At 41.9% G+C, this 26,111-nt stretch overlaps 2 protein-coding genes across 2 annotated transcripts; one reads left to right on the plus strand and one right to left on the minus strand.

The window, feature by feature from the left end:
- Window positions 1-932: 932 nt before the first annotated feature.
- LOC311042308 (glycoprotein endo-alpha-1,2-mannosidase-like protein) lies at window positions 933-15,078 on the plus strand (the record flags this gene model as incomplete). Its single annotated transcript, XM_084052957.1, has 4 exons — window positions 933-1,462; window positions 3,555-3,664; window positions 14,115-14,191; window positions 14,442-15,078. Exons 1-4 carry the CDS (start codon window positions 934-936, stop codon window positions 15,076-15,078), a joined length of 1,353 nt encoding a protein of 450 aa, XP_083909083.1. The 5' UTR covers window position 933.
- Window positions 15,079-17,847: 2,769 nt separating this feature from the next.
- Window positions 17,848-25,321, minus strand: yrdc (yrdC N(6)-threonylcarbamoyltransferase domain containing). The gene is made up of 6 exons (XM_084052616.1): window positions 25,099-25,321; window positions 24,161-24,356; window positions 23,494-23,608; window positions 22,854-22,973; window positions 22,416-22,546; window positions 17,848-18,823 (listed from the first exon to the last, which is right to left on the minus strand). Exons 1-6 carry the CDS (start codon window positions 25,274-25,276, stop codon window positions 18,754-18,756), a joined length of 810 nt encoding a protein of 269 aa, XP_083908742.1. The 5' UTR covers window positions 25,277-25,321; the 3' UTR covers window positions 17,848-18,753.
- Between the last annotated feature and the right edge of the window lie 790 nt (window positions 25,322-26,111).

Genomic DNA, 26,111 nt, shown 5'->3' on the forward strand with positions numbered 1-26,111 from the left:
GCAAGGCATTGTGAGCTTGTAGATCTGCTATTTTCACAAGTTTCGCCTCTTACTTATATTAATGGACAATTTGGCCAATGTTTGACCAGATTTAGTAGTTTGTTGATTACTTTTGATGCAGTAATGGTCTTTTTTTAGGTATTAAAACGGTCTTAAAAGTCCTTAAATTGTCACTTCACTGTCATCTGGGGACCCCCCTGGGGATACCGACCCACAGGTTGAGAACCACTGGTCTAGCCTACTACATCTGTCAGATTTTCCTGCCCAGCACTGCAATGCATTGGAGCAGGACGGGAGGAGAATGCAGCCAACGAGCAACGCAGTGGAAGACTAGCCTCTGACGTGGCGGTTTAATTATCAATGGGCGGAACGTCTTACTGTAAAACAACACGGAGACGATCAGAGGGCTCGATCAAGCAGTATTCCCCCCTTTCTCGCTCTCTCTCTCTCTCCACTTGGCGAAAGGCAAGAAGAACAGGCAGACAAGGATATCGTATACGGGATTATCTATGGAACGCAATGCGCACTTTTTGGAAGATCATTAATTTCCCTAAAGACCTCATAAGCTAAAAGAAAAGAAAAAGAAAATATGAGACTGAATACGTCTTAGAAGGAGGGGGGGGGGACAAACACCCTTAGCCAAATTGAACTGCGACATAACAAAAAAGAATCTATAGGCTACTTGTCTGCCATCATGTATAGTAACAACTGCTTTTTCAAGTTATCAATTAATAGAGATGCTGTAGATATAGTCCTTGATATCAACAGCAACGTTGGATCATGTCAAGCACGATACGTTCAAGCCTATAGGTTGTGAATCAAACTTCAAGCCGGTGCGGAGGGACAGGAGGGACAGGGACAGGGACGACTTGTTTACACCCCGTCCATCCAGTCCACGTTTTGCTCTGACAGACAGAGAGGACTCGCCTGAAGATGGCAAGGCTACGAAAGAAAGCATGCATAGCCTTGTTTCTATTCACGCTGTTCGTCTTCGGAACCATGATGGGGCTGAAGACCCTGAAACCCAGCGACGGCTTCCCGGATCTGGCTCCGGGATTCGAACTCATACCGATGATCGGAGGAGGGGGGAAGCTGGATCATCGGCGCTCGGCACCGCAGGATACGGCGGTGATGTCCCCCCCGGCTCATGAAGCCCACCACACGGCCCGCAACGCCAAAGTAGTTTTATCGAACTCTAGCCCCGAAGGAACCGTGTTTTACGACGTCCATATGTTTTATTATATCTGGTATGGGACCCCGCACATGGACGGGAAGTACGTGCACTGGGATCACGTCCTGGTCCCGCACTGGGACCCTAAGATCGCCGCCAGCTACCCGAGAGGGAGACACACGCCGCCGGAGGACGTCGGGTCCAGCTTCTACCCGGAGCTGAATCCCTACAGTTCCAGAGATCCGGACGTGTTGGAGTCGCACATGGAGCAGATCGCAGCATCCGCAGCAGGTAGGGATCACCACGACTGTCACTGTGCGTCTCCAGCAGTGGTTTTACTTAAGTAAAAGTATCAATACTGCAAAAGTCCGGAATTCAAAATGTAACCTACTTGAGTAAAAGTACAAAAGTATTGGCATCAAAATGTACTTATAGTACCAAAAGTAAAAGTACTCATTATGCAGAATGATTTAAAATCTTTTGAAAATTGCAGATCTACAAGCTCACAATGTGTCATCAGAGGCATTGTGAGCTTGTAGATCGGCTATTTTCTAATGGCCGAAATGTATATAGGGCTGTACAATATTTGCCTCTGAGATGTAGTGGAGTAGAAGTTAAAGTACTGAAAATTGGAAATTCTCCAGTAAAGTGAAAATACCTCAAAATTGTACTCAAGTACAGTACTTGAGTAAATGTACTTTGTTACTTTACTGTGGCTCTCAAACCTTTAGAATGATAGAGTTGAACTGTTCCCTCCATGCTTGATAGGCACAATCATTTTCAGCACCAGCTTCACCGGACAGCTCCTTTGCGCTCAAATGCCTCCTGAGTCATACTGGAAGTTTCTTGATTTGTAAAAAGGGCTAACATTTTTAAGGATGCCTTTAATGTAGTCAGATAATCAAGGTCTTTTTCTATCAACAAAGTGTCCATGTCCTAAACAAAGGTTAATGGTTAAAACAGTAAAGGTTTTGGCTAATTCCAGATACCACAAGAATCACACAATACCCACAGAGTAAAATTAGAAGCATTTATGGTTTCTCCTATAGGTTCTATATTTGATCAGGCGGACAACAAAGGTAATGATGCCAGGAGACAACAGCACTATTTCCAGGTAGTAAGTTCTTGTGAAACTAACTCTTAAACTTAAACTTAAAATAGTACCGCTTAGACTATCTAACACACCTTACAGTGATATTCACACTGGAAGAAGTTCCTGAGTGAGCATGGTCGATAGGCCACGCCAGTTGAACATAATTATGTACATATCTGTCTTGGGACTTATTATCCAGAATGATGACCTGACCATCCATCGCTCTGAAACCGCATGACAGTAACATATGGATCAATTGGAGGGCCAGCTAATGGCACTTAGTTAAAAACAATCCATTTAATCAGAGCCTGCTGGCACAGACAGAGCCGAGGCATGGATAGCCAGCCAAATTTTAAAGAGCACTGCTCGGGTTGATGACTGATTGTACAACGCTTCATGGCCGGGAGCACCATAAATATAAAATAATGGCCATGGTCAAAACTGTTCAGTATACAGCAGACATGACTTGTTAGATATTGTAATCAAATATTCCGCACAGCTCCGAGTGGAGACGAGCTGAGTAGGTGTGCCAGCAGTAGTGGGGCTGCTGTGTCTTGGCCAGGCTGATATGTCAGCTGTCAGATATGAAGGCATTTCAGAGCTCCAGCTGTCTTTAGCATGGGCAAACATCCTAGTTTTCTGCACCAGGGGGATTTATGAGACAGTGGCTGAAACCCACATCATAAATAGTCCCAAAGTTGCATATTCCACTGCTCTCAACGTGGGGTCTGGCGACCACCAGGAGGGTACACTCCTTTTTCCCCCTCTTCACCAAATCTTTATGCCGAAAATAGCCCAACCCGTTGTGGGCTTGTAGATCTGCGATTTTTGCAGAATGTTCATCCCAGAATAGGGACGCTTCAAACGCTAGGGATCATGTGGTTATATGAGTGAGCTTTACTTCACCTCCATTCTGAAGGTAGTTCCCTTAGATTATTTGGTTCAAGGTTAACGTCTTTGGGTCTTCCTGGGGGGCATTATTATAACAATGGTTCTCAAAAATGTATTTGGCTGCGGACCCTCATCTGAAAAGATTTTGTGCCAGGGACCCAAGAAGAGAACATTTGTGTTAAAAAACAATTAGATTCTACTTTTCTTTCAAGATCTTTCAAAAATCTTTCAAAAGTAGCCAATCTACAAGGCTATTTTGAATAGCTGAAGTATAAAATAAGGTTAAAGTGTTAAACTGATTTGATGATGTATTAACACATTTTGCTGGGGACCCCCTGAGGGTCTCTGGACCCCACTTTGAGAACCACTGCATTATAATAGGGTGTGTGTCTTCCTCAGGGGTTCTGGTGGTGTCCTGGTATCCTCAAGGTGTGCCTGATGATAACGGAGAACCCACTGAGGACGTGGTGCCAGCCGTACTGGATGCTGCCTACAGACACAACCTGAAGGTAAATGACGTAGTCACATTCTTTCCACACACACAGTAGATCTATTTTTGGCCTTTTATGCCTTTATTATTGATAGGACAGTAGGCTGACAGGAAATGGGGAGAGAGATGGGGAGTGACACGCAGCAAAGGCTGTCGGGATCAGGACTCGAACCTACTACACTGTAGCCTAGGTGCCCGGACCGCTGCGGGCCCACAGTAAAATCCTTAGAGTTCATGGAACTCCAAAGAGCGTACAAAGTATTTTACTGTGTAAACATGTGTGCGTGTGAGAGGGCAAGACGGAGAGATAAAGGGAATAATACAGTAGGAAATGAGATGTAAAAAAGTTGTAACAAGATGCATTCGTGCAATCTCAACATGCAGTACAGAGCATTTCTGCCTCAGTGGAGAGAAACAGGAACTCTGTCCTTATTACATACTTTGCATATTTGATATGATATCAAATATACAAAGTAAAAATATCATATAATCAAATCAGGTATAGGCTAATATATGTTTTGAGATTTGATATTTGACTATTTTACTACTGTTCTTATTTAAAATGTAACTGCAATTTGTTGGTATAGGGTAAAGGGATTCAGTTTCAGTTTGGATTACACAATGGGTGTGCTGGTCAGGCACAATGATCACAATTGCTACTGTATGTCCCTTGAATGGTATTAACAGTATTGTAGAGTTGGTTACAAAACATGAGTAGTTGTAGAATAATTGAAGGTTTGAATAATTGATTTGCCTATAAAACAGAAATAAACAGGCATCTGAATCTCAAATGTATATAAACCAGAAAGAAAAAAAGAAAAGAAAAATTTAGCAGAATATTGCCATTGTGAATACTGGAATTTGCCAGAATAATAAACAACAAAACATGTGACTATTATAATTGAAAATCACATGTTACAGACCAAACACACAATAAAGCAATCACAAAAACACAACAATACCACTGCCAAAAGAGTGACTGGCATCATTCGACCAAAAGTCTGTTGCTGTCGGGCAGAAACCTTATTTCAACTTTTTAATGTTTTTTTCATTAATGCTTTATTTCATCATACAATAGTGTCACACAAAAGTAATGAAAATAGCAGATCTACAAGCTTACAATGTGTCAACGTGTTGTGAGCTTGTAGATCGTCTATTTTCACAATTTTTTAAAATGTTTTTTAAATAATAATAAAAAAGGAATGGTTATGGACATACAAGGTTTCCACCCGACAGCAACGATGTAAAGGTTTGTCAGTCCACCAGTACAGAACAGCTGGCGCAGGGCTGACTGAGAGGCCAAGCCTTCAGTATCCATCTGTCCATGGCAGGGTTTTCAACAATGGCAGCTAATTAATAGCCGTCAGTATGTAAGGACACTTGCACTCCAGGTGTGAATGTTGGGAATTACAGTATAAAATAAATATGAAGCTTAGTGTTCCATGAAAAAAGACAATGTGTCCAAATCTTCCCCGGACAACTAAAGATTAAAAGAGGAGATGGAGAGCGAAAGACAAACTCGGACAGAGGTTGAATTGTAGGATGATGATGCAAATGAATACAGCTGGTTCATGCGTGTCTGTGTGTCTGTTATGTGCGTGTGGTTCTCCCTTCAAGCGCATTCACACAAAAGCCGCACAACCACAAAACGTTGAGGACATTCAAACGTTTTCGCCGAGGTTTGAGGCGAAACAAAGCGCTAACAAACCAGAAGCTCGCTGTGGTCTGAACTAGGCGTGGCCGTGGACTAGGTGTACACGCGCAGCTGATGTGGATATTCAGGACATTTTGTGGAAAACCGCTTAGAGGAAAACCAGTATGCTTCATCCTCCGATAATACAGCCAGTAGTTTTTGAGATTTTGTTAGGGACCAAAGTGTTGGATGTACAGTTCGACCGGCCTTGCCATCATTAGCGCCCACCACTAGCCAGGAAAAAAAAAACACCACCAACAAAAATGAGGTCAAAGAGAAAGAGCTACTGTTCAATGAGTTGTCAGTGGGAATGAATCAATTGGGGAACAACGCGTCAGTGGGATAGATGGGCTGGATGGGGGATAGAGGGGAAACCACATGACCTCCTGCCAATTAGGCTGGAAAATGGCAAGGCAAAGAGAGGAAGAACAACCGTTTCCAATATCTGGTTCCTCTTCTGCCTTCTGTCACAGCGTTGAAGGCTCATAAAAGTTTTACGTGGACCGCTTCCTCGTAACACGATATTCAATGTCAGATGCTCTGCAGATATAGCAATGGAGATGGAGAGAGAGAGAGAGAGAGAGAGAGAGAGAGAGAGAGAGAGAGAGAGAGAGAGAGAGAGAGAGAGAGAGAGAGAGAGAGAGAGGGGGGGGTGGGTGGGGCGTTATAAATGGATGGGTACAGCAATAGGACAGTTAGAAAGACGGAATGAAAGAACAAAAGAAAGACAAAGTAAGGACACACAGGAGTTCTAGAAAGAGGGAAAGAATAGAGAATGAGAGGGAGAGAGAAAACTAAAGAGAAAATAAGTGAGAGATAGACAGATGTGTGCAGCTGTGACCCCATTATACGGTATCGTTGGTGACATAACTGGCAGTGTTTCATAAACAGAGACCTCTGCGCTCCTGTTGTAAACAGTAGCTTTACAGGGCTGTCAGCTTGTGAAAACAAATGTATTTGTGTCAGACACCCATGCTGAAGTGAGAAAGGAAGAGAAAGGAAAGGAGATAGGAGAGACGTGTATGTGTGTGAGAAAGAGAGTGAAATAAAGTGTGAGAGAAAGAAAGAGGGGAGAGGGAAAGTGTGTGAGAGTGTGTGAGAGAGAGATAATACATCAATGATTCTCAACCTTTTTTATTTCAAGGACTCGCAGTTTGATGCATTTTGGAATCTCTGGGACCCCCATCTACACTGTAAAAAGAGTGTTACAGAGCCTTAACTCCTCAAGGACCTATTGGGGGTCCCCAGACCCCACATTGAAAACCATTATAATGAATAAATTAGAGACAGAACGGGATATAATATATTATGTACGTACGTACGGACAAATGCTCTTCTACATCAGTGGTCCCCCCGAAAATTAATATGTATTTGGCCACGGACCCCCATCTGAAAATATTTTGTGCTAGGGACCCCCATCCGAGATTTCTTTGTATGCAATTTTTTATTTTTTTTTAAATATAATATGAATAAAATATATAGTTGTCATTATTTTCAAATAGCTGATGTATATACAGTAGGGTTACAATGTTTCAACTGATCTTGATACTATATCAACTAATTTAGTTGGGGACCCCATGGAACCACTCTTCTCCATAGCTCCTTTGGCGGGCGTCTCGCCATAAAAACAATCAACTTGTAAGTGTACTTATGTTTACGCATACAGTATGCATGAAAAGCTATTCTTGTGTCTGTGTAAACCAGTGTTTGTCAACCTTTTTGGTGCCAAGGTACACCTGGCTTAGCCAAAATATCCCAGGGTACACCTAGATATATGGTGCGTATATATATATATATATATATATATATATATATATATATATATATATATATATATATATATATATACATATACATATATATACATATATACATATATACATATATATATATATATATATATATATACATACAATACATACATACATACATACATATACACACAGATTATTGGGCAGGTATAAAGAAACCTTGACCATTACAAATATATACTGTCTGAATGAAAGCCATGCTATTTTGGCACACTGAGTATAGCAACATTGTATGCCTTTCATTGCTTTCAAGGCAAAAAACAAACCATGTCACTCTGCCTTTCATGAATATTCAAGGCAAAAAAAGTACCACATGTCAGTGCTATGCGCTAACTGCTAGCATCAAACTCCACTGGAATTGATAGTTTTAAACTCTCTAAAATGGATCTACAATGTTGTGCTTACCTCGACAATAAGTGTTGTACCTATCTGCTTCAATGGACTACTTTATTTGGGCTGTTTGCTGGATTCTTTTTTTTTTAACGAGGCACAACAAGCGTGCGTGCGCGCGCGCACACACACACACACACACACACACACACACACACACACACACACACACACACACTCTCACTCTCTCACAGGCTGCAGGCTGCAGGCAACCCTAGAAGTGGCTGCACAGGACAACATATTTGCATTCCTGTGAGTGATGGTCCCTACACTGAATGGACTCGGCCGTGGCTGTGTGTGAAACGGATGATGGCCGTATCGATTGACGGACGCGCTATTGTTCTCGAGGGGCTGGTTTCACACGTTCTTCAAAGCTCACGGTACACCTCGCAAGTATCCGCGGTACACTTACTGTACCATCTACCGCGGTTGACAATCACTGGTGTAAACCACCGCCGTGCTGTAACTCCCCCCTAACCATTAAGCTAGGCACCATCAATAATGTAGCAACAACGTTTGTTCAACACAGTACATGTTTAAACAAAGGCATGAGGCGGCCGGGTATGAAAGAAATCACCCTCTGCCATCCTACCTCAAGGCTGCTCCAGTTTGACACAGGAGTGGATCAGAATGCTTGAAATGTCAGTATTGCCTAAAGCCTGATTTATTATTTAACTTAGTTATGCACTGTGAGCTTGTAGATTGGTGCGCAACCCGATGCGCCACCAAGTATTAATCAGAGTATCAGACAACGAACTGGAGACTCCAGTTCCTATGCCTGGTAGCACATCACGTCTGGATTGGATGCGGCTACACACTGACGATAGAAAAGATGACATTTGATCATTTGAGTTCAAAATAAAGAATGAACAAATTAATTTACTGTTGCACGGATAGAGTTAAGCCTGCATTTCTGTTTAGAAGTGCAGTTCAGCCTAGTGGGTTAGAATGAGTGCCATGTAAAAAGCAGAGTGCATGTCCAATTTACACCAAGCAGCCGAGTGTAAATGTAAATGTGTTCTGAATGCAAATTTGCTCACACAAGCCTGATGATGAGGCATTGTGCAATGCACAGTAACAGTAAGCACATCCATAACTCAACATGCAGCAGAGTCATCAACAAATTGAGCGGGACGCATCCAATACAAAGCAAACCGATTCATTGCAATGCAAGTAATTCAAGGGTACCCTAAACTAAAGGTTAAAAGCAGGCTGTGGCTGAAAGGTTGCCACTCAGAATACCATGGCCTTGCTGGGGACAATCTGAGTGGGGAAACAGTCAAAGGCTTGTATCTGCTGAAAAAGAGCCTTCCACGTTCAATACATTTTTCATGGATAGAGGACAGGTTTTAAAATATGGCAATGCAAACAAAATGACCTGGCCCATAGGCAGAAAACATATGTGTTCAGAAGCATTTGGCCTGGTCCTCTGCAATCAACTTTGTTTAGTGTCAGTGGTTTGTCAGGCCAGCAAACCCACTCAACCCTGTCTGTCAGCTCCGATACCGCATTTATTTCTTCCACCGTTTGGCTGCAGGCACAGAAATAATGCATCTGTGCTGGAGCGAAAAGGCAAGAAAGGAAAGATTAGGCACGCGATACGACTCTGCCGTGGTTGTAGGCATGATACTGTCAGGAGAAAATGCATTCGGCTGTATTAAAGCTACGCTTTATTGTCAGCGATGACCCCATCAAGTTGTATGATGTATGGGGGGTCATCATGTGAATCTCAGGATCCACATGGGAACGGCCTGGCTCCTTTGTGGATCTCAGACAGCCTGTGATGTCACTCATATATGATGTATCAATGATGTATGACACCAAATTTGGGCACATCCGATCCCATTGACTTCTATTATCAAATTAAAAGTTATTCAAAAAAGTATGAAACTATGTGAAAAAGGGAATGAGTGGAGGAGATACCTCTGTGGCCTATACTGGCAGTGTGCATACAAAGTTTGGCGCAGATCGGTTCAGAGGTTCACCGACCCTCTTATAGATGGCTAGCCTCCTGCAGGGCCACCCTGTAAGAAAACACTGTGTGTCATAATATTATGGCTCATTCAGGTTGAATGAAGGGGGATTTACTTACTTACACAAAAGTGCAGTGACAAAGTGAGAAAAGCATGGTCGGTTGCACAAAACCTACTTAGATTTTCTGCTAGATTTCGCTAAAGGGTTATATCATTTCTATGGTTAGTTTTCTTCTAAGGAAACCTTTTCATCATTTTTAAGGAAAAATCTAAGATGCTTAAGGCAACCGACCACAGACACATTTTTCAGAGTACAATGCATAATATATGATGTTGAGTGGGACACTTCTACATACATACAGTATCATTTTCCAGGGTATCTTTCCATTTTGACCAACTCCTCCCACTGCCACTGCACACAAGGACTTTTATCTTAGGAGTGCTTTAAAACCCTTGCATAATCTTGTCAAAATGCTGACGAGGACAAAAACGCTGGCTCTGTTCATTTGGAACACTAATGCAAATTTGCTAATGCAACAATTCAATAATTGCTTTGCTCTGGTCCATTGAGAGGCAGAGTAAAACAGAACGGCCTGCCTGTGTGAGGCTATTTTTCTCTCACCAGGATACACGAGTAGGATCAGCAGAAAGAGATGGCTCTGGGAGCCATGGCAACAGGCCCAAAACATATCCGATGTAAACACGGATCCTCCGCAATCTGCTTTTGAAAGCAAGGAGACAGCAGGTCGCCTGCTGATCCGAGAGACGCTTCGGAGAATAAGCGAGCGTGTAAAGCTGCAGCATCAGGCCCATAAGGAGTTTAGTTTAGGCTGCACTTTTCCCAAAAGAAGTTACATTGTTGAAGGGGCTGATCAAATAACACAAACCCTTTATTTTCCCCAGCAAGATCTGCTGATTTAGCATGATTTCTTTACAGCCAAACTTTGTTTTACATTTGTACAACTATACACATTCTGGGATCTGCCAACTAAGTACCCGCACAATGTTCTGCTGTCATTCAACTAGCAGCACCACTTGGAGCAGCAAGTGCACCTACAGTATACAGGGCATAGTAGTGGTGGCCATTTTGTGGTGCCACAGATAGAAAACCCATTAATTTTCCCCATAGAGATTTCCAATTATTATTTTAAGCCTGGAACAAATACCACAATAAACCTATATAAATATTTTCAGAAATCTCCATGGGAAAAAAATAATGGGTTTTCATACAGTAGTCTGGCCCGCTTGACTGAACAATATCAGACCAAGACACAGCATGTGATTCACTGTGGTCATGTGGGTCACTCAGCAGGCAGAGAAAAAGTTTAACACAGCTGGGGTCAGAGATTCACTTCCCGCTCAGGCCAACCCTGAAAATCTGATTACCAGTTGAACACTAAAGGCCAGTCCACACCAATGATTTGCGACGCAACTCCTTGCAACATGCAAAAGAATTTTGAATTTCTTAACTTAACTTGCCAAGTAAGCATGAAGCAAATCCAATTGGCATCATACTTTTGCAGCACTATGCTGCTAACAAATTAAGTGGCCCTGCCCTCACATTGGGTAATGCAGCAAATATAACTACTTTTTGATGTATACAAAATGAAAATACTTAGAGAGGAGATGGAGCTGGGCTAAAAGGGGCGAAGGTGAAGGAGACTGGGCAGGGAAGAGAGAGGAGGGTGGGGGTGTGCCTTATGGGTGTCTCTGACTCAGCTTGCTTCCGCGAACAATTTGCGCCCTGGGGGTACTGTTAAATGTCCCAGCCTGTAAGTAGGCCACATTAACTGCATGCAAAAGGGGAACTATGGCCTATGGATGCCCCAGCAATGCCATCAGCTGGGGCATCCAGCTGCACTGAGCGGAATCCAGCTAGATTCCATTCATTTTGTATGACCCACAGTTGGCATGTAATGCTGTGTGTGTGTGTGCGTGTGTGTGTGTGTGTGTGTGTGTGTGTGTGTGTGTGTGTGTGTGTGTGTGTGTGTGTGTGTGTGTGTGTGTGTGTGTGTGTGTGTGTGTGTGTGTGTGTGTGTGTGTGTGTGTGTGTGTGCATAATGCCTTTGACAGTGGAGGGAAGTTGACAGTCTTCTATGATGTTAGATGCCAGTAGATGTTATGATGAAGCGTGACCTTAATGGTCAGGAATGGAGTGTTATTTCACAATTTCACTCATTGTGTCTGGGTTTGCTGTGAAAGTGTATGAGTCAGAGACACTCCAATGATACTAATTGCATGACATGGCCACTAAACTCCACTCTGCCATGGCACATTTCACGCGAGAAGTGTGCTTAGCTCATGGCGTCTATGTTTGTGTGGTCCTGAAATGCTTGGCTCTGTCTCATTTACTTATAAATGGCCATGGTGTAATGACCCAGCATGTTAAGGCCGGAAAATGAGCATGAGCTGGCCATTCCAGTCGCTGCACTCAACCGCAGCGGACAGGAGACCGCGACAGCTCTTTTTTTCACGAAGGAAAATAATTACATAGGAGAAAAAAAAGGCCTAAAAATCCTGTAATAGCTTGCCCATTTGAAATAGATTCAGCGGTTTATCTTACTTTATTACTGCAGACTGTGCTGTTATATGAAATCCAGCAGACACATTAATCAGATTACCAGGAGTTCTGCCTCCTCAATCACAGATTCCTAACCATTGATTTATTCAGCCAGTCAGGATCTCTCCTTCTTTCTCTTTCCATCACCACTTTTCTCTCTCCCTCTCTGTTCAAATTGAAATGTACAGGGGAGCTTCTGACACCTTCAAAATGTACTTTTATTTTTCTAACGCCAAAAAGGCACTTAACCGTCTCCATTAGTGACAGCAGTGATTTGCTTTTTATTGTCTACAACTCTTGGATTATCTATACAGGGTCACAGGGGTTTAAAACACCACACTAAGCTATAGCCAGCTTAATCCATTACTGCACTTACTCAATAGTGACACGCTCACTGTCAGTGGAAGTCCCATTTATATTTGTTTTAGAAAATTCAATGGGCTTTTGTTTCTTTTTCAAGTGAACCTCACCCATTGATGTCACTTTAATGGCCTATACGCATCCTGAACCAGTTAAAGTTATCAAAATAGTATTAGCTATTTTACACCCTATACTTAGTTGACCAGATTCCCAAGGGCTCTATACTAGGCCCCCTCCTGTTTTCACTCAACACTAGATATATTCACCAAAAATAGCCAAATGTTAGCCCTAAAATAGGGACACTATGGATTCAAGTGGTTAACCACTTGCCTATTCTGGGGGGAACATTCACCAAAGTACCTTGTAGATCAGCTATTTGTGGCGAAGAGATTTGGTTTAGACAGAAAAAAACGGTCAGAGTACAGCTGTAACTCTCTGTTTCTCTAAGACTAGAGTGGGTTAATGGTGGTGGCATCCATACTCAGCTTTGGACAACCAAGGACAACTTTGTTTTTTTACAACCAAGGTTTATGTTTTAGCTTGTAATTAAAGTAAATAAAAGATGAGTGTTACATTTTTTTCATTTACTGCTTTCTATAGTTTTAGCAATTTTCACAATCTTTTTTACAGTGGGCGGGGGCATTTGGGCAAGTGGCTAAATATGTCTTTTTTTACACAATAACCCGGCGATTGCTTTATTATTATTTACAGTAGCTCTTCTAGCCCCCAATAACTCACATCTGGCCATCAAAGACCACGGGTCCTTTTTTATTGTGTTAAAAAGACATATTAGCCACCTGCCCGAATGCCCCCGCCCACTGTAAAAAAGATCGCGAAAATTGCTAAAACTATAGAAAGCAGTAAATGATTTTTTTTAACACTCATCTTTTATTTACTTTAATTACAAGCTAAAACATAAACCTTGGTTGTAAAAAAACAAAGTTGTCCTTTAAGCCATTCTTGTACGCGGCATGTCCCATGTGTACTATATCTGCTACACAAAAGCATTTCACTTTGATCATATATAATTCAGTCATGGAATTCTCCACTGCTGCCTTGAAATATTCAACTTGAGCACATCTTTACGTATGTTTCACTGCCGGTCTTGTGTACTTTGGCTGTTTTGGCAAACAGCTAGTTCTAACAGAGCCATTAACTGACATTCTCCTGAGGCCGACCATTTAGGGCAGATGCTGTGCTACATAGTCATAGTGCAGCACGGCACTTATCATGCCACTCAAATGGAGCGGAAGTAAGTTCGAGCAACGCTCATTTTTCAAGCATATCCTACACAGAAAAACCAGGAGTAAATTTAACTGGGAGTATAAATATACTAGCTAGATATTAGCTCTCAGGATTTTACTTTCTATACAGTTTCTCAATTGGTTTAACAGTAACATGCTCTATATGGTTTATGACTATGCTACTGCATATGGTTTGGCAGCACAATGAGCAACACATACATTAGAAAAATTATCCAAATATCCTTTCTCACCAAAAATCTGCATTATAAATCATCTTGATTAATAATCGTGATTCCAATTCCAAAAATAATCCAAATCATCATTTTAGACATAATAGTGCAGCTCTAGAAAGCCATCAACAGCATCTTTTTTTCTGACAGCAATTTGACAAATGCAAAACTGATGATGCACTCATACTGCATCTCCCCATGTTTCCAGGTTGCGTTTCATATCCAGCCATACAGAGGAAGGAATGACCAAACAGTCCATGACAACGTCAAATATATCATTGACAGGTAGGTGCACCCTCCATCACTGGGGAGAAAAAGAGAACCTCATTATGACTTCATGCACTGTTGAGAGAATTGTCTTTTGGAATAGCCATCCATAATAATTGAGGTCTGCTTGATGACTTCATAAGTACAGACCTATTCTACCTTTGGCCATTGTACTGTATGTGTAGCTCCTGAAACTGTCAAACATTTAAGAACAAACATAACAATTATGACCTGAATTAATGAATGTATTATTATGAATCTTTTTAAGGTATGGCGACCATGGAGCTTTCTACAAGTACAAGACGAGCACGGGGAAGAGCCTTCCTCTGTTCTACATCTACGACTCCTACCTGACCCCTCCGGAGTCCTGGGCCGAACTCTTGACCTCTTCTGGGTCCCACAGTCTGCGTGGCTCAGCATACGATGCGGTCTTCATCGCCCTAGTCGTGGAGGAGCGCCACAAGCACGACATCCTCTCTGGGGGCTTCGACGGCATGTACACCTACTTCGCCTCCAACGGCTTCTCTTTCGGCTCCTCGCACCAGAACTGGAAGGCCATCAAGGCGTTCTGTGACGGCAACAACCTCATCTTCATTCCCAGCGTGGGCCCCGGCTACATCGACACCAGCATACGGCCGTGGAACAACCACAACACGCGCAACCGCGTCAACGGGCGCTACTACGAGACGGCTCTGCAGGCGGCGCAGAGCGTGCGGCCCGAAATCGTCACCATCACGTCGTTCAACGAGTGGCACGAGGGCACGCAGATAGAGAGGGCGGTGCCCAGGAAGACGGTGACCCGTCTGTATCTGGACTACCAGCCGCACGGACCCGAGCACTACTTGGAGCTCACTCGCCGCTGGGCAGAACAGTTCAACAAGGAGAAAGAGCAGTGGCTCATGTGAGCTTTCACCAAAAACTGTTGGCACAAGCACTGGCATGCTCTGGGTTTTTGTATGACAATGAGAAAGAAAAACTGTATGTATATTCTGTATGTTTGAGCGTATGTGTTTGAGAGTGCATCCCCACATGCAAGTCTGCACAAAGTCGTAGAAATCTACACAAAGTGTGTATAGGGAGGAAGGGATCATTGTGACCCGAGCTTGGTTTTACAGTGGCATTATGGGATAGTCTGAGGAAACCCCACTGCTCCCATTGACAGACCCAGATGTCTTAAGTGCTATAGGTCTCCCTCCCTCTCTTGCCTGCCTTATCACCGCCCTGGACCTCGCCCCTGGATCCCCCCCTCCCTAACAAGCATGGACACATCAGGGGCATCTTAAAAAAAGATCATGCTCTTCTAGCTTCAGCGGTTGCAAGGACATTTAGACTGAACACTCTGTCCTATCTGAGAAGCAACTGTCTGAAGTGACTTCTTTATCACAATGCCGGCTGCCGCTATCAAGTGACCTCCTTTTCCCCTCGGCACTGAAATAACAGAAGCAATGAGAAACAGACAAGGTAGCCATGCTATTTATATATGCCTTTCCTTCCATCGACAAAGGATCTCAGTGAGATACTTAAGCCTCACTCTGATCTTGACTTTATTCTGTGATCAGATAGCTGGCTACAGTTAAGAGCACTGGTTCTCAACATCGAGTCCAAATGGACCCTTGCTGGTCTGTAACTCTGAGAGTGTACAAACGGAACCAAATGGACCCGTAAGGGTCCATTTGGTTCCGTTTGTACACTCTCAGAGTTAAAGTAACTCTGTGGATTTGGGGGTCCCAGAGATAATTATCTCCATTGTACACTCTCAAAGTTACAGACCCGTAAGGGTCCATTTTAACCGCTGGTGGCCCCCTGGCCCGACGGTGAGAACCAGTGCAGTAGAGTATATGATGCCTGGACTGAAGTTGTTCGGGTTTGGACCTACTGGTGAAGCGAGTCTACCCAAATGATCATCATGTATCTGTGAAACATCAGCTTTTCAGGATTTAACTTTTTAAGACTACCATGTAGGCTATTATTTTAAATTGTTTTGAAAGGCCTGATGAATCACAAGGGTTAATGATAACTGTACTCAGCCGCCCACAGAAGGGCCTCATATTCATAATTTCCAGTAATTCCCAGAAAAATCACAATATTGCATTTTTTTCATATGACATTACGCAAGTCATTCTTGACATTGATTTTGATGCAATCCTCCCAGCATGACAGCCATTTGGCCAATGAGGCATCACATTAATCAGTTGAGCAGAAGTAATTCACTTTTCCCCCCCCTCTGCAGTACACCTTAGTTAGTAAGGATTAGTGCAATTCTGATTTTCATTTTCATCATGTCTTGGTGGCGCTACATTGAATACACGTACTCCAGATGACGCCACCCACTGAAACTCAAATTCTTTGAACGCTTAGACCAAATTAATTTGTGTAAAACCTTTTATAGTTTTGGTATATGGATGAGATTATGTTCATCATGTTTTTCAGGGGGGAAAAGCCCCAATAAGTTGTTCTTGGAAGTGTGCTGTGAGTATGTATATACATAGTATATACAGTATACAGACATGCACTTGGAGACATGCTATTTTGTGAATAAAATGTACGACCTCTGCCGTGTCTTTATGTTAATTATCCACATTTAGGATGGTCTGCTGCTACTTTAACATTTGAGATGCAGTTCAATCTAATTTCACACTACATTAACTCTGGTGTCTCCATTTTGGGAATGCCATTATGGGCTAAATTAAAAATAGCATAAGCCTATACTATACTGTATCCTTAAAGGGGGTTTTCACTTTATAACATTTCCGAGGTCATTTTAACATCTAAATGACAGTTTTTAAGTTGCTTAATTCAATATTTTGATATTTCATTTGATCATACATGCCCCCCTCCTATATAAGCCCAGCCATTGAACTTCAAACCTCAATGTTAACAAAATTAGACTAATTGAAAACATGTCCCTGGTTCTGGTGAATGATAATGTCCTTAATGTGTGAGGGGCCCATCATTCAATTATCTTTTAAAAATATTTATTCTATTTTTGCATTTTCAAAGCAATTACAAAATAAATAAATGCAAAAACTAATTGAAGAATGACTGTCCCCTCAGGCATTAGGAAAATAAACATCAGTCACCAGAAGCAGGGAAGTGTGTTTTCACATGGCTAACATGGAGTTTGAAGTTGAATGGAGTAACATGGACTGTCTAAATATTGAATAAAGCAACTTTAAACTGTTTGGGGTGCACACAAAAGCCAGAGTAGATGTTAAAATGACCCCAGAAGTGTTCCAACCACTTTAACCCTCTAGGGTAGTACATTTGGACCTGATTTGGATCCGTACTTGGACCGATTTTCCACCTCTATACTTAATCTCTCAAAAAAATGCTGATCTACAAGCTCACAATGCATCATGTTGGGACTTGTAGATAGGCAATTTTTTGTCTAATGTTCCCCCCAGAATATGGATGCTGGTGAAATATTTAAATGAATACTCCACCGTACATCAGTGTTGCACAGCAAAAATACTAGATTTAGATAGTTTATCATTTTTTACCATTGTACCCTCCTGATTCACAGGAAAATACAAGTGACAAGATGAAAAACACAAAGCTATAATATGGATTTTCAATGGTATATGCCCAAATGTGATATTTTGCAAGAAGACAGTAACAGTGGATAACAGTATGATATATTTATTGTTGCCATAGCCAATGGTTGTAGAATTATATGTACCCATAACAACAATAACTGTTGGTAAGAAAACCATCCCCCCCCCCCCCCCAACTACAGTATTTGTGTACATCTTAATCAGATGTTTTTCAAACCATAGACCATAGTCACAAGGTGGCCATTTTGCTCTTACTTCACACTTAGGGTGATACATTTTCCTCATACCCAAGTATGAGCAAAATGGCCACCATGAATACTGTATGGTCAGTGGTGCCACTTGGTCCAACTGTCGAGTATGATATTCCCAAAACTCTGATAACGTAGGCTAATGAGCTAGTAGCTACAGCTACTGTACATGCAGATAAACAATAAAGACAGCCATCCTGCAACTATCAACCCAATAATCCCCCCACCAATAAAATTAAACTTGGCACTCTTTATAAATAAATTCTGTGATTATAGTCTATACACAATGTACAAAGCCCAGTCTATTTACGTTACCAGATTATGAAAGCACTCATGTGATCCGGACAATTAAAAGGCTACTACTGGAGTGTACTTTTGCTTGACATAACCATCCATTCCCCAAGTAACAGACGCAAGTCCAACTAAGAATCCAACCGTCACTTCCTGAGTATACTCTGCTTTGATTACAGTAAGCTTTTTTACTGCAAAAAAGACAAATAACTCACAGGACCTGTAATAATTTCCTCTCAAATCTGTGGACACAAGCTAACCCTAATAAAGATGAAAGGGTTAAACTTGAACAGAAACAGAAACTGTGACCATGTGCCTTCAGTCCCATCAAAAACAGGATGGTTTTCTTCGTAAGGTAATAGGCATGTTCCCAGGAAAACACTCGTTCTTCCTTGCAAACATGAAAAGGATTGATGTCTTTTGAAGAAGCCCTGAAATTGCTGTGCGTCTCAGCGTGTCTTGTGGGATGAGTAGAAGGGTTCAGACCTCATTTATCCCCTGGGTCCTCTGACAGCCCATATTTACGCTCCAACAAATCCACCGTAGCGGAGAAGGCACTGAAAAAGGGGAAATTACATTAAACAGTGCAAAATATAATTTTCTATTGTTTCAGATGGCCCCAAATCTATATTTTCAGGTGCTTCCTATTCCTCGATTCCTTCCCTGAAGAAGACCTCTGTGAAAGGTCGAAACGTTGGTTTCCTTTTAAATAAAAATCTAATAAAAAAATAATAAAAATGTAAAACTTTTTTTGCATCGTGGCTACGAGCTGTGCGACCCTCTCTTCTTTTGTATACCTTTGCACCCTGGTCAGCACCTCGGCAATATTGGTGTGAGCCCTTCCTGCCCATTTTCTTTGGCAGGTGCTTCCTATTGACACAGTGGTTTGTCCTATAAGTACAGTACACAGTAAGGGAACCTGTGGCTGTGGCAGTTTGCGTGTGCCAAGGCATGCATATTATTTGAGAAGCAGATATGTGCCTTCACACTAGTGACGCAGGGTTGATTGATACATAACCTGCAGGTTGATCCATGGGCAAGATGGGTTCGGCTAAGCTTTACTAGAAATAAGTCACGGATTCGGGCGGACGGCTCAACCTCATACACATGCATTTGAGTACGAGTTTACACTGCTGGTGCATACATTTTTTAGGTCAGAAAGAGGCCGACTTAATCAGAGCAATGTTCAAAACAGACGATGCTAAGGTTGCACGCAAATTAAATGGGCCAAAAAAGTAAGGCGTGGGAGAGAGAGAAAGAGACAGAGTTCATGTCCATAAAGCTACTGTTTTAAGTGTTAAGGATGCATCGCTTGCTTTCATCATTTAAACACCCCAATAGACATAAAAAAGGAGGTAATGTTGATAACAGGGCTTCCACACTATGGGATTGAATCAGACTGCAGGTTATGTCAAACATCCCTGAAAACAGTCAAACAGCCCTGAAAACAATCTGCAGGTGCCCGTCTAGGGAGCGAGGACATGCCAAACAAGCTTAATACCCAAGCAGAAAGACTATTTTGACAAGATAAGTACATTGCTTGCCTTTTGACTTCTGCCACAGAAGTCATATTGCCCTCTGAGCTCTGACTCCGAGTCATTGACAACATGTACAACTTCCTCTTTCAGAAGTAACATCAAAATCCTCACTTGCAAGGGCAAATACCTGACTAAGTTATCTCCCAGACAAACTTGACCGTTCCTTACTGACGACATTCAAAAATAGTAAATCATAAACATGTAGTCAAGAGAGATCGAACAGCTCTACAATTTAGGCATTTAGCAGACGCTCTAAATCCAGAGCGATTAACAGTAAGCAAGGAAAACATGAGGTAATACATCAAATGCATAAAAATAGTAATCTAGAAAAGGATCATAGGTAAACCAAGAACCTATCATCAGTCTAAACAGTATAATATAAAACAAAAAGATTGTACATTGAAACTACATACAAACTATGTCAGGTCAACAAATTAACCTGGCATCTGTCTACATAACATGCCATCTAAACTACATTTTAACCTTTGCATAAGCCTGCAAGGTGAAGGTCGTCATGGCTAAGCCAATGCTACGGAAAGTGCTACGGGCTATGGTGGAGTCTGAGGAGGTGAGTCTTTATATTACGGTGGAAGATTGGGAGTGGGTCTGCAGTTCTAACTGCAAAGGGGAGTTCGTTCCACTGCTTGGGAGTCAGAAGGGAGAAGAGTCTGGGTGGGACGTGTGGAGCATTGTCCAGGATGTTTTAGGGAAGGTTCTGACAGTTTCCCTGTGTTAACTTATCTGAGTGAGGGGTTGTAGGGTTGGATCAGGCTTTGAAGATATGGGGTGCCATACCTTTGGTTGCTTTGTAGGCCAACATCAGTGTTTTGTACTCTGTGCTCTAATAAACATCACCTGCAGTGCACCTCAGTTCATTCACAATCGCTGACTCGATATGCAGTGTGGGACATTAACTGAAAGATTTGTTGACTTTCACCCCGTGCAAATGGAAGCACAAGGAGTCCCCGGCATTTTGGTGGAGATTTACAGAACATCACTAACTGCAGTTTTGAAGGCACAAGTTCCAACTGAGCAGCTGGGAACAGCACTAACACAGGCCTGAGCCTTGGGCCTGACTGTTTTGACTACAACTTGCTTTATCTGTACAGTATGTCACAGAGACTAACATGGCCTGTTCTCCTGGCAATGGACTATGTGGAGCAAAAATGTTGTATTCCTGTCTTTGCCTTGTTGCCGGTCTCAACGTGTACTCCTATCATTCTTTTTCACCTCAAACTACACAATTTGCAGTCATAACACCCTGCAATATGACACAAACATGTAACTTCACGGACCCATCAGAAACAACGGATTCTCATTTTGAGAATGGTACATAAAACTGAAGAAATATTTTAACCAAATAAAACTGAATAAATGTAACGTCATATTAATGTGCAGGGGAAAATAAATTTATAAAAGCAAAAGGTCAAAGCAAAATATTTTGCACATTCAAGCAAATTCATTTAATATGGACGCATTTGTTATAGAAGCTTATTAAACAGTGAACTTTGACTGAGTGCTGGTAGAATGGTACTCCAATAAAAAAAATCCCATTGTTTAAATGTTTTGATAAATGCCATTTAAAAAAATAAACAAATAAAATAAGTGTTAAAGATTACACCCTGCTGGTTAAACAAACAATTGGCCCCGATTCACTAAGAAATTCACGACCATATTTTCATCTTACCGGCATTTAAGACAATTTTCTTTGTGCAAAATGTTGTCTTAAATGCCGGTAAGATCAAAATATGGTCGTAAATTTCTTAGTGAATCGGGGCCATTGCCCTTGTCTCACTACAGACTCGTTCTTGGATTGACTGGGTTACCATAATGAATAAACAAGTAATAATAAATATAGATATGTTATACAAGTGCCTGGTATTTATTGTTTTGAGTACAGCATGGTCCTATGACACAAGCTCTCCCCCCATATCTTTGTATATACTGTAGGTATGCTCTTCTCCCTGCTTTCACTTGAGCAGCGGTTCTCAAAGTGGTGTTCAGGGACCAGCTGGTGTCCTTGAGGGGTTCCAGGGGGTCCCCAGTAAATATGAGGACCAGTTCCAACACTTGAGCCCACAACAAGCTCACAAATTCCTTGACAGCTACTATAATGCACATACATACAGTAGTTGGTGGTTTGCAGGTCAGGAGGTTCATTACTGTACGTAGTTGTGGGTTTGGCGGCACAGACTGGCTATGTTTAGCTCCTTTATAGTTTGGTCACAGACCAAATAGACCACTAAATTTGAATTTCAATAAATTAAACAAATTGGTCATATTACCTTGCGGTACAGACACGATTGTGTAACAAATCTTGCACAGTATTGTTGTTGAAGATAATATAAAATGAGGGCATCATTGCAAATGGGAATGTGGCAGTGGCACAATAATAGTTTTATCTCGATGATCTTATTTGCATAATAGCTGGAAGCGAAATGTGTTAATTGGAATTAAAATTAAATTATTTGAGCCATAATTGACTCCATAACATATAATATGGAGATTTGTTTCTGTGTGGGAGCCTGGGAGGCCTATCTAAAATGGTGGGAGGCCATCATAAATTACTGGAAACACTGAATACCAGCAGTCTGTATGTGCCATTACTCACCAACCAGGCCTGATGATACGGTATTTGCCGAGCACCGATAGGTCGACCACTGTTGACCCCAGTCGGCTCTGGTCTCCTATTGGCCCGCCGTCTACCACCACTGCTAGTCTAGGCCACAGATCCTGAAACTCCTGGACATGAACAAACACATCAGTGTTTACATATCTTATATAATCAGTGAATATATCTTTATAAAATATGTGATTGACTGAGACATTGTTGAGAATGTGATCATAAGTTCACATAACTTTGGAGTTAATTGGCTGCGTGTTGTGTGTGTGCACATTGCATTAGCAATTATTTTGAAGGTATAAGTCAAAAGTTATAAAATAAAAACATATAATAATATTTTGACAAGACTTTGCAGATGGTCATTGCATCTCTTCCATTTGTCTTAGAACAATTTCTCCACAACACAAAAAGTTTATTTCCACTCACATGTACAGCCACAGTGCTGTTGTGTGTGCTGATGTTAGCGCTGGTGAGTGCAAGTGGCTCCGCACACATCTGGCAAAGGTGTCTCAGGAAGTCGTGGTCTGGTATACGTACACCCACTAACTGAGGGGGTATAGGAAACAGTTGAAGATTGAGAGTCCATAGGGTCTTTTGACAGGTGGCTGATGACAGGGGAGTGTTATCATTTCCATTTTTAACGACTGGATGAATGAATGTGCACATTATAGGGCTGGGCGATATAGGACTTCAAATCAATATCACGATGATTTCACTATTTTGTTATAGCGCTATTATATATACGCCACCATTTTACAACGAAGTATAGTACAGGGCTCAAGACAAGTGGTAAATCTGCAGACTAATCAATTTAGTTGGTTATAAAAATAATTATTATAATTTATTCACGTTGATTCCTTGATTAAGAAAACATATATATATATATATATACACACACCAGTATATATAAAAAAGATATATATATAATATTAAAAAATAATAAAACATATATAAAAGCTGCATCTTGATTATTTTAAGACTGTGGTCCTTAAAGTCGGTTTCGACATATTTTTGGTTAATTGCCCAGCCCTAGCACATCAGTGTCCAGTTTGAGGGATGGACTTACCGGAGTGAAAGGGTTGAGGTCTGGGTTGAGTACCTCTGACCTTTCAAACACCAGAGTAACTGGACCAGGCAGCAAGTCACCTAGAAGCTCATCCTTCACCTTCACCTTACAGTACCTGTCCAGGGACAAGGACATGACATATTCACATCACCCAAGGTAAACTGTACTCTTTTGAAGCTTGCAGTTGTTATAGGGCAAGTAGGGCTGGGCAATTAACCGAAAATATATAAAAAACAAAAAGTTGAACAATCGATTAATCGAGAAGCAGATTTCTTTTGACAATTTATTTTTTTAACATTTCTTATATATCAACAAATCGACTTCAAAGTAGATTTTCTAACTTCGTTGTACAATGGTGGCGTGCAAAAATATTGAAAACAGCTACAAGATCACAAAGCTATTGACCATCTGCAAAATACTGTAGAAATGTAGTATGTTAACAACAGTTTGTCTTTACTTGTTTATGTATAATACAGGGTTTCCTGCAGGACAACATGTAGTCTAGGTGCTAGTGGAGGGGGTGGAAATGCCTGTGCACAATATGGACAAAATTCCAAGCCTAAATAGTAATGCCATAACGATACAATATACCATATGACTATTGGGTTCACACTAATCCAATTGTAGCAACAGTGAAAACTAAACAGTGAAAACTACTGAATCCTACTTATAAATGTCCTGGGTTTCTCCCACACAAATAGCCAGCGGTTTGTTTCCGTTGCGTCCCTTGATGTTGTACATCTTCTTGATGGCCTGTGAGTTCTGGGCCAGACATGCCAGTCCATAGATGGTGTCAGTGGGCAACGCCACGACGTGGCCCTCCTTCAGAGCCTCGGCGGTGACGTTCAGGATGTCAGCGCCATCTACAGGCCAAAAAAACAAACCATCTCCATGTCAACTCTTTGCAATACATTGTCGCACCCTCGCAAAAAAAAGGGGGGGAAATAATAGCTTATATTAGTGGGTTGCGACTTGCGAGGCTGTCTGGTAATCAAGAGGGTCACCGGTTGGTCCTTGGAGTGTCTTGCTCAGGGATCCTCTGAGCAAGACAGCTCCCCTACAAGTACTTGCTCAACATGGCCATCTGAGCAGCCATCAGCGGGTAAAGCTAAAGCTGAAACAGAATTTACCCTGCTGCTGGATGCTTTGTAGTTCAGCTCTTTTTTGGCCAAGCGACATCGTCGTAGAAGACCCATTGACAACATTAAATAGAACGCTAGCCCTGAAATATGACTGTCATACTGTATCATGACAGTAGCTACCCCCCCCCCCCCCCTCAGTAGCTACCCCCCCCCCCCTCAGTAGCTACCCCCCCTCTCTCTTTCTTCTTTTGTACATATTTTTCACTCTTCATACCAGTAACCTGTAAACTGATTGTATGACATTCTGTATAGTAGCGTGTATATCTGTCCGTCTCTTATATGTCATTATGATTTGTGTGCATGGGGATCTCATCTTAAACAAGCTAAGTGCTTAATGAGCTATCCAGTTTAGTAGACCTTGTATTGTGAATTTGTACTTACATGTACTGTTATGTACTGTTCTCATGTCTTACTAAATAAAGTACATCAATCAATCAATCAGTCACCACATGGACAGCGTTACCTGTTGGCTGGCCCTCATGCCGGGCAGAGGGTCCATTGGCAGTCGCCGGTAACAGAGGCAGCACTTTGGTCTTCAGCTCTTTACACATCACTGGTCGTTGTGTTGTTGTGACAGCGGCACAACTGTGAGTGTTTCTTGCTTCGATCAATTTAAAACAAAGATAATAAACGCGCTTCATACATAATATACACACACACAGCGACTACACCAACACCATGTTGTCGTCGTCGCCTGGATGATGACACCTCTTCCGGGTTACACCCCCCGGGTAACGCCCACAGATGGTTTCTTAAAGCGACAATGCAGTCTACCATTATCAGAGCTAAAGACAGAGCACCTTGCTGGTCGCGCGCACACACACACACGCACGCACGCACGCACGCACGCACGCACGCACGCACGCACGCACACACACACACACACACACACACACACACACACACACACACACACACACACTGGAACTGATCAATTTAGATCAATAAAATACAAGATGTTAAAGTCATAATCTGAAGATTAATTGGGTTATTAAATAATGGTGATCTGACTTGTTACACATTACATTGTAATGTAATACATTGGAAAAGCTGCTTAGTCTATTGTATTGTCATTGTCATTATTTTGTCCATATTGATGCATGTTTCACTGCTGCATGATTTAGAGCAGTGGTTTTCAAACATTTTCATGTCAAGGACAAGACCCCCACATTGATGCGTATTAGGCTGTGGACTCCCTATTTGAAAATATGTTTTGCCAAACCCCATAGGCCCACTGTTGGTGGGGAGATAACATTAGAGAGAGTGAGACCTCGATCTGATTCTGAATAGTCATTCTTATACATTCTCTCACTAGGCCAACTTTCTAGTAGTTGATGAAATAATAGTTTGTGATTTTACTGGGAACCCCCTGGAACCCCTTCAAGGACCCCTGGCTGGGAGTCCATCCCAATTTGACAACCACTGATTTTTAGGGTGAGTCCCTCATATTGCCTGGGATGACTGATTGATAAACAG

Source organism: Gymnoscopelus microlampas (assembly GCF_963454915.1).
Source record: "Gymnoscopelus microlampas genome assembly, chromosome: 3".
NCBI classification, from domain to species: domain Eukaryota; kingdom Metazoa; phylum Chordata; class Actinopteri; order Myctophiformes; family Myctophidae; genus Gymnoscopelus; species Gymnoscopelus microlampas.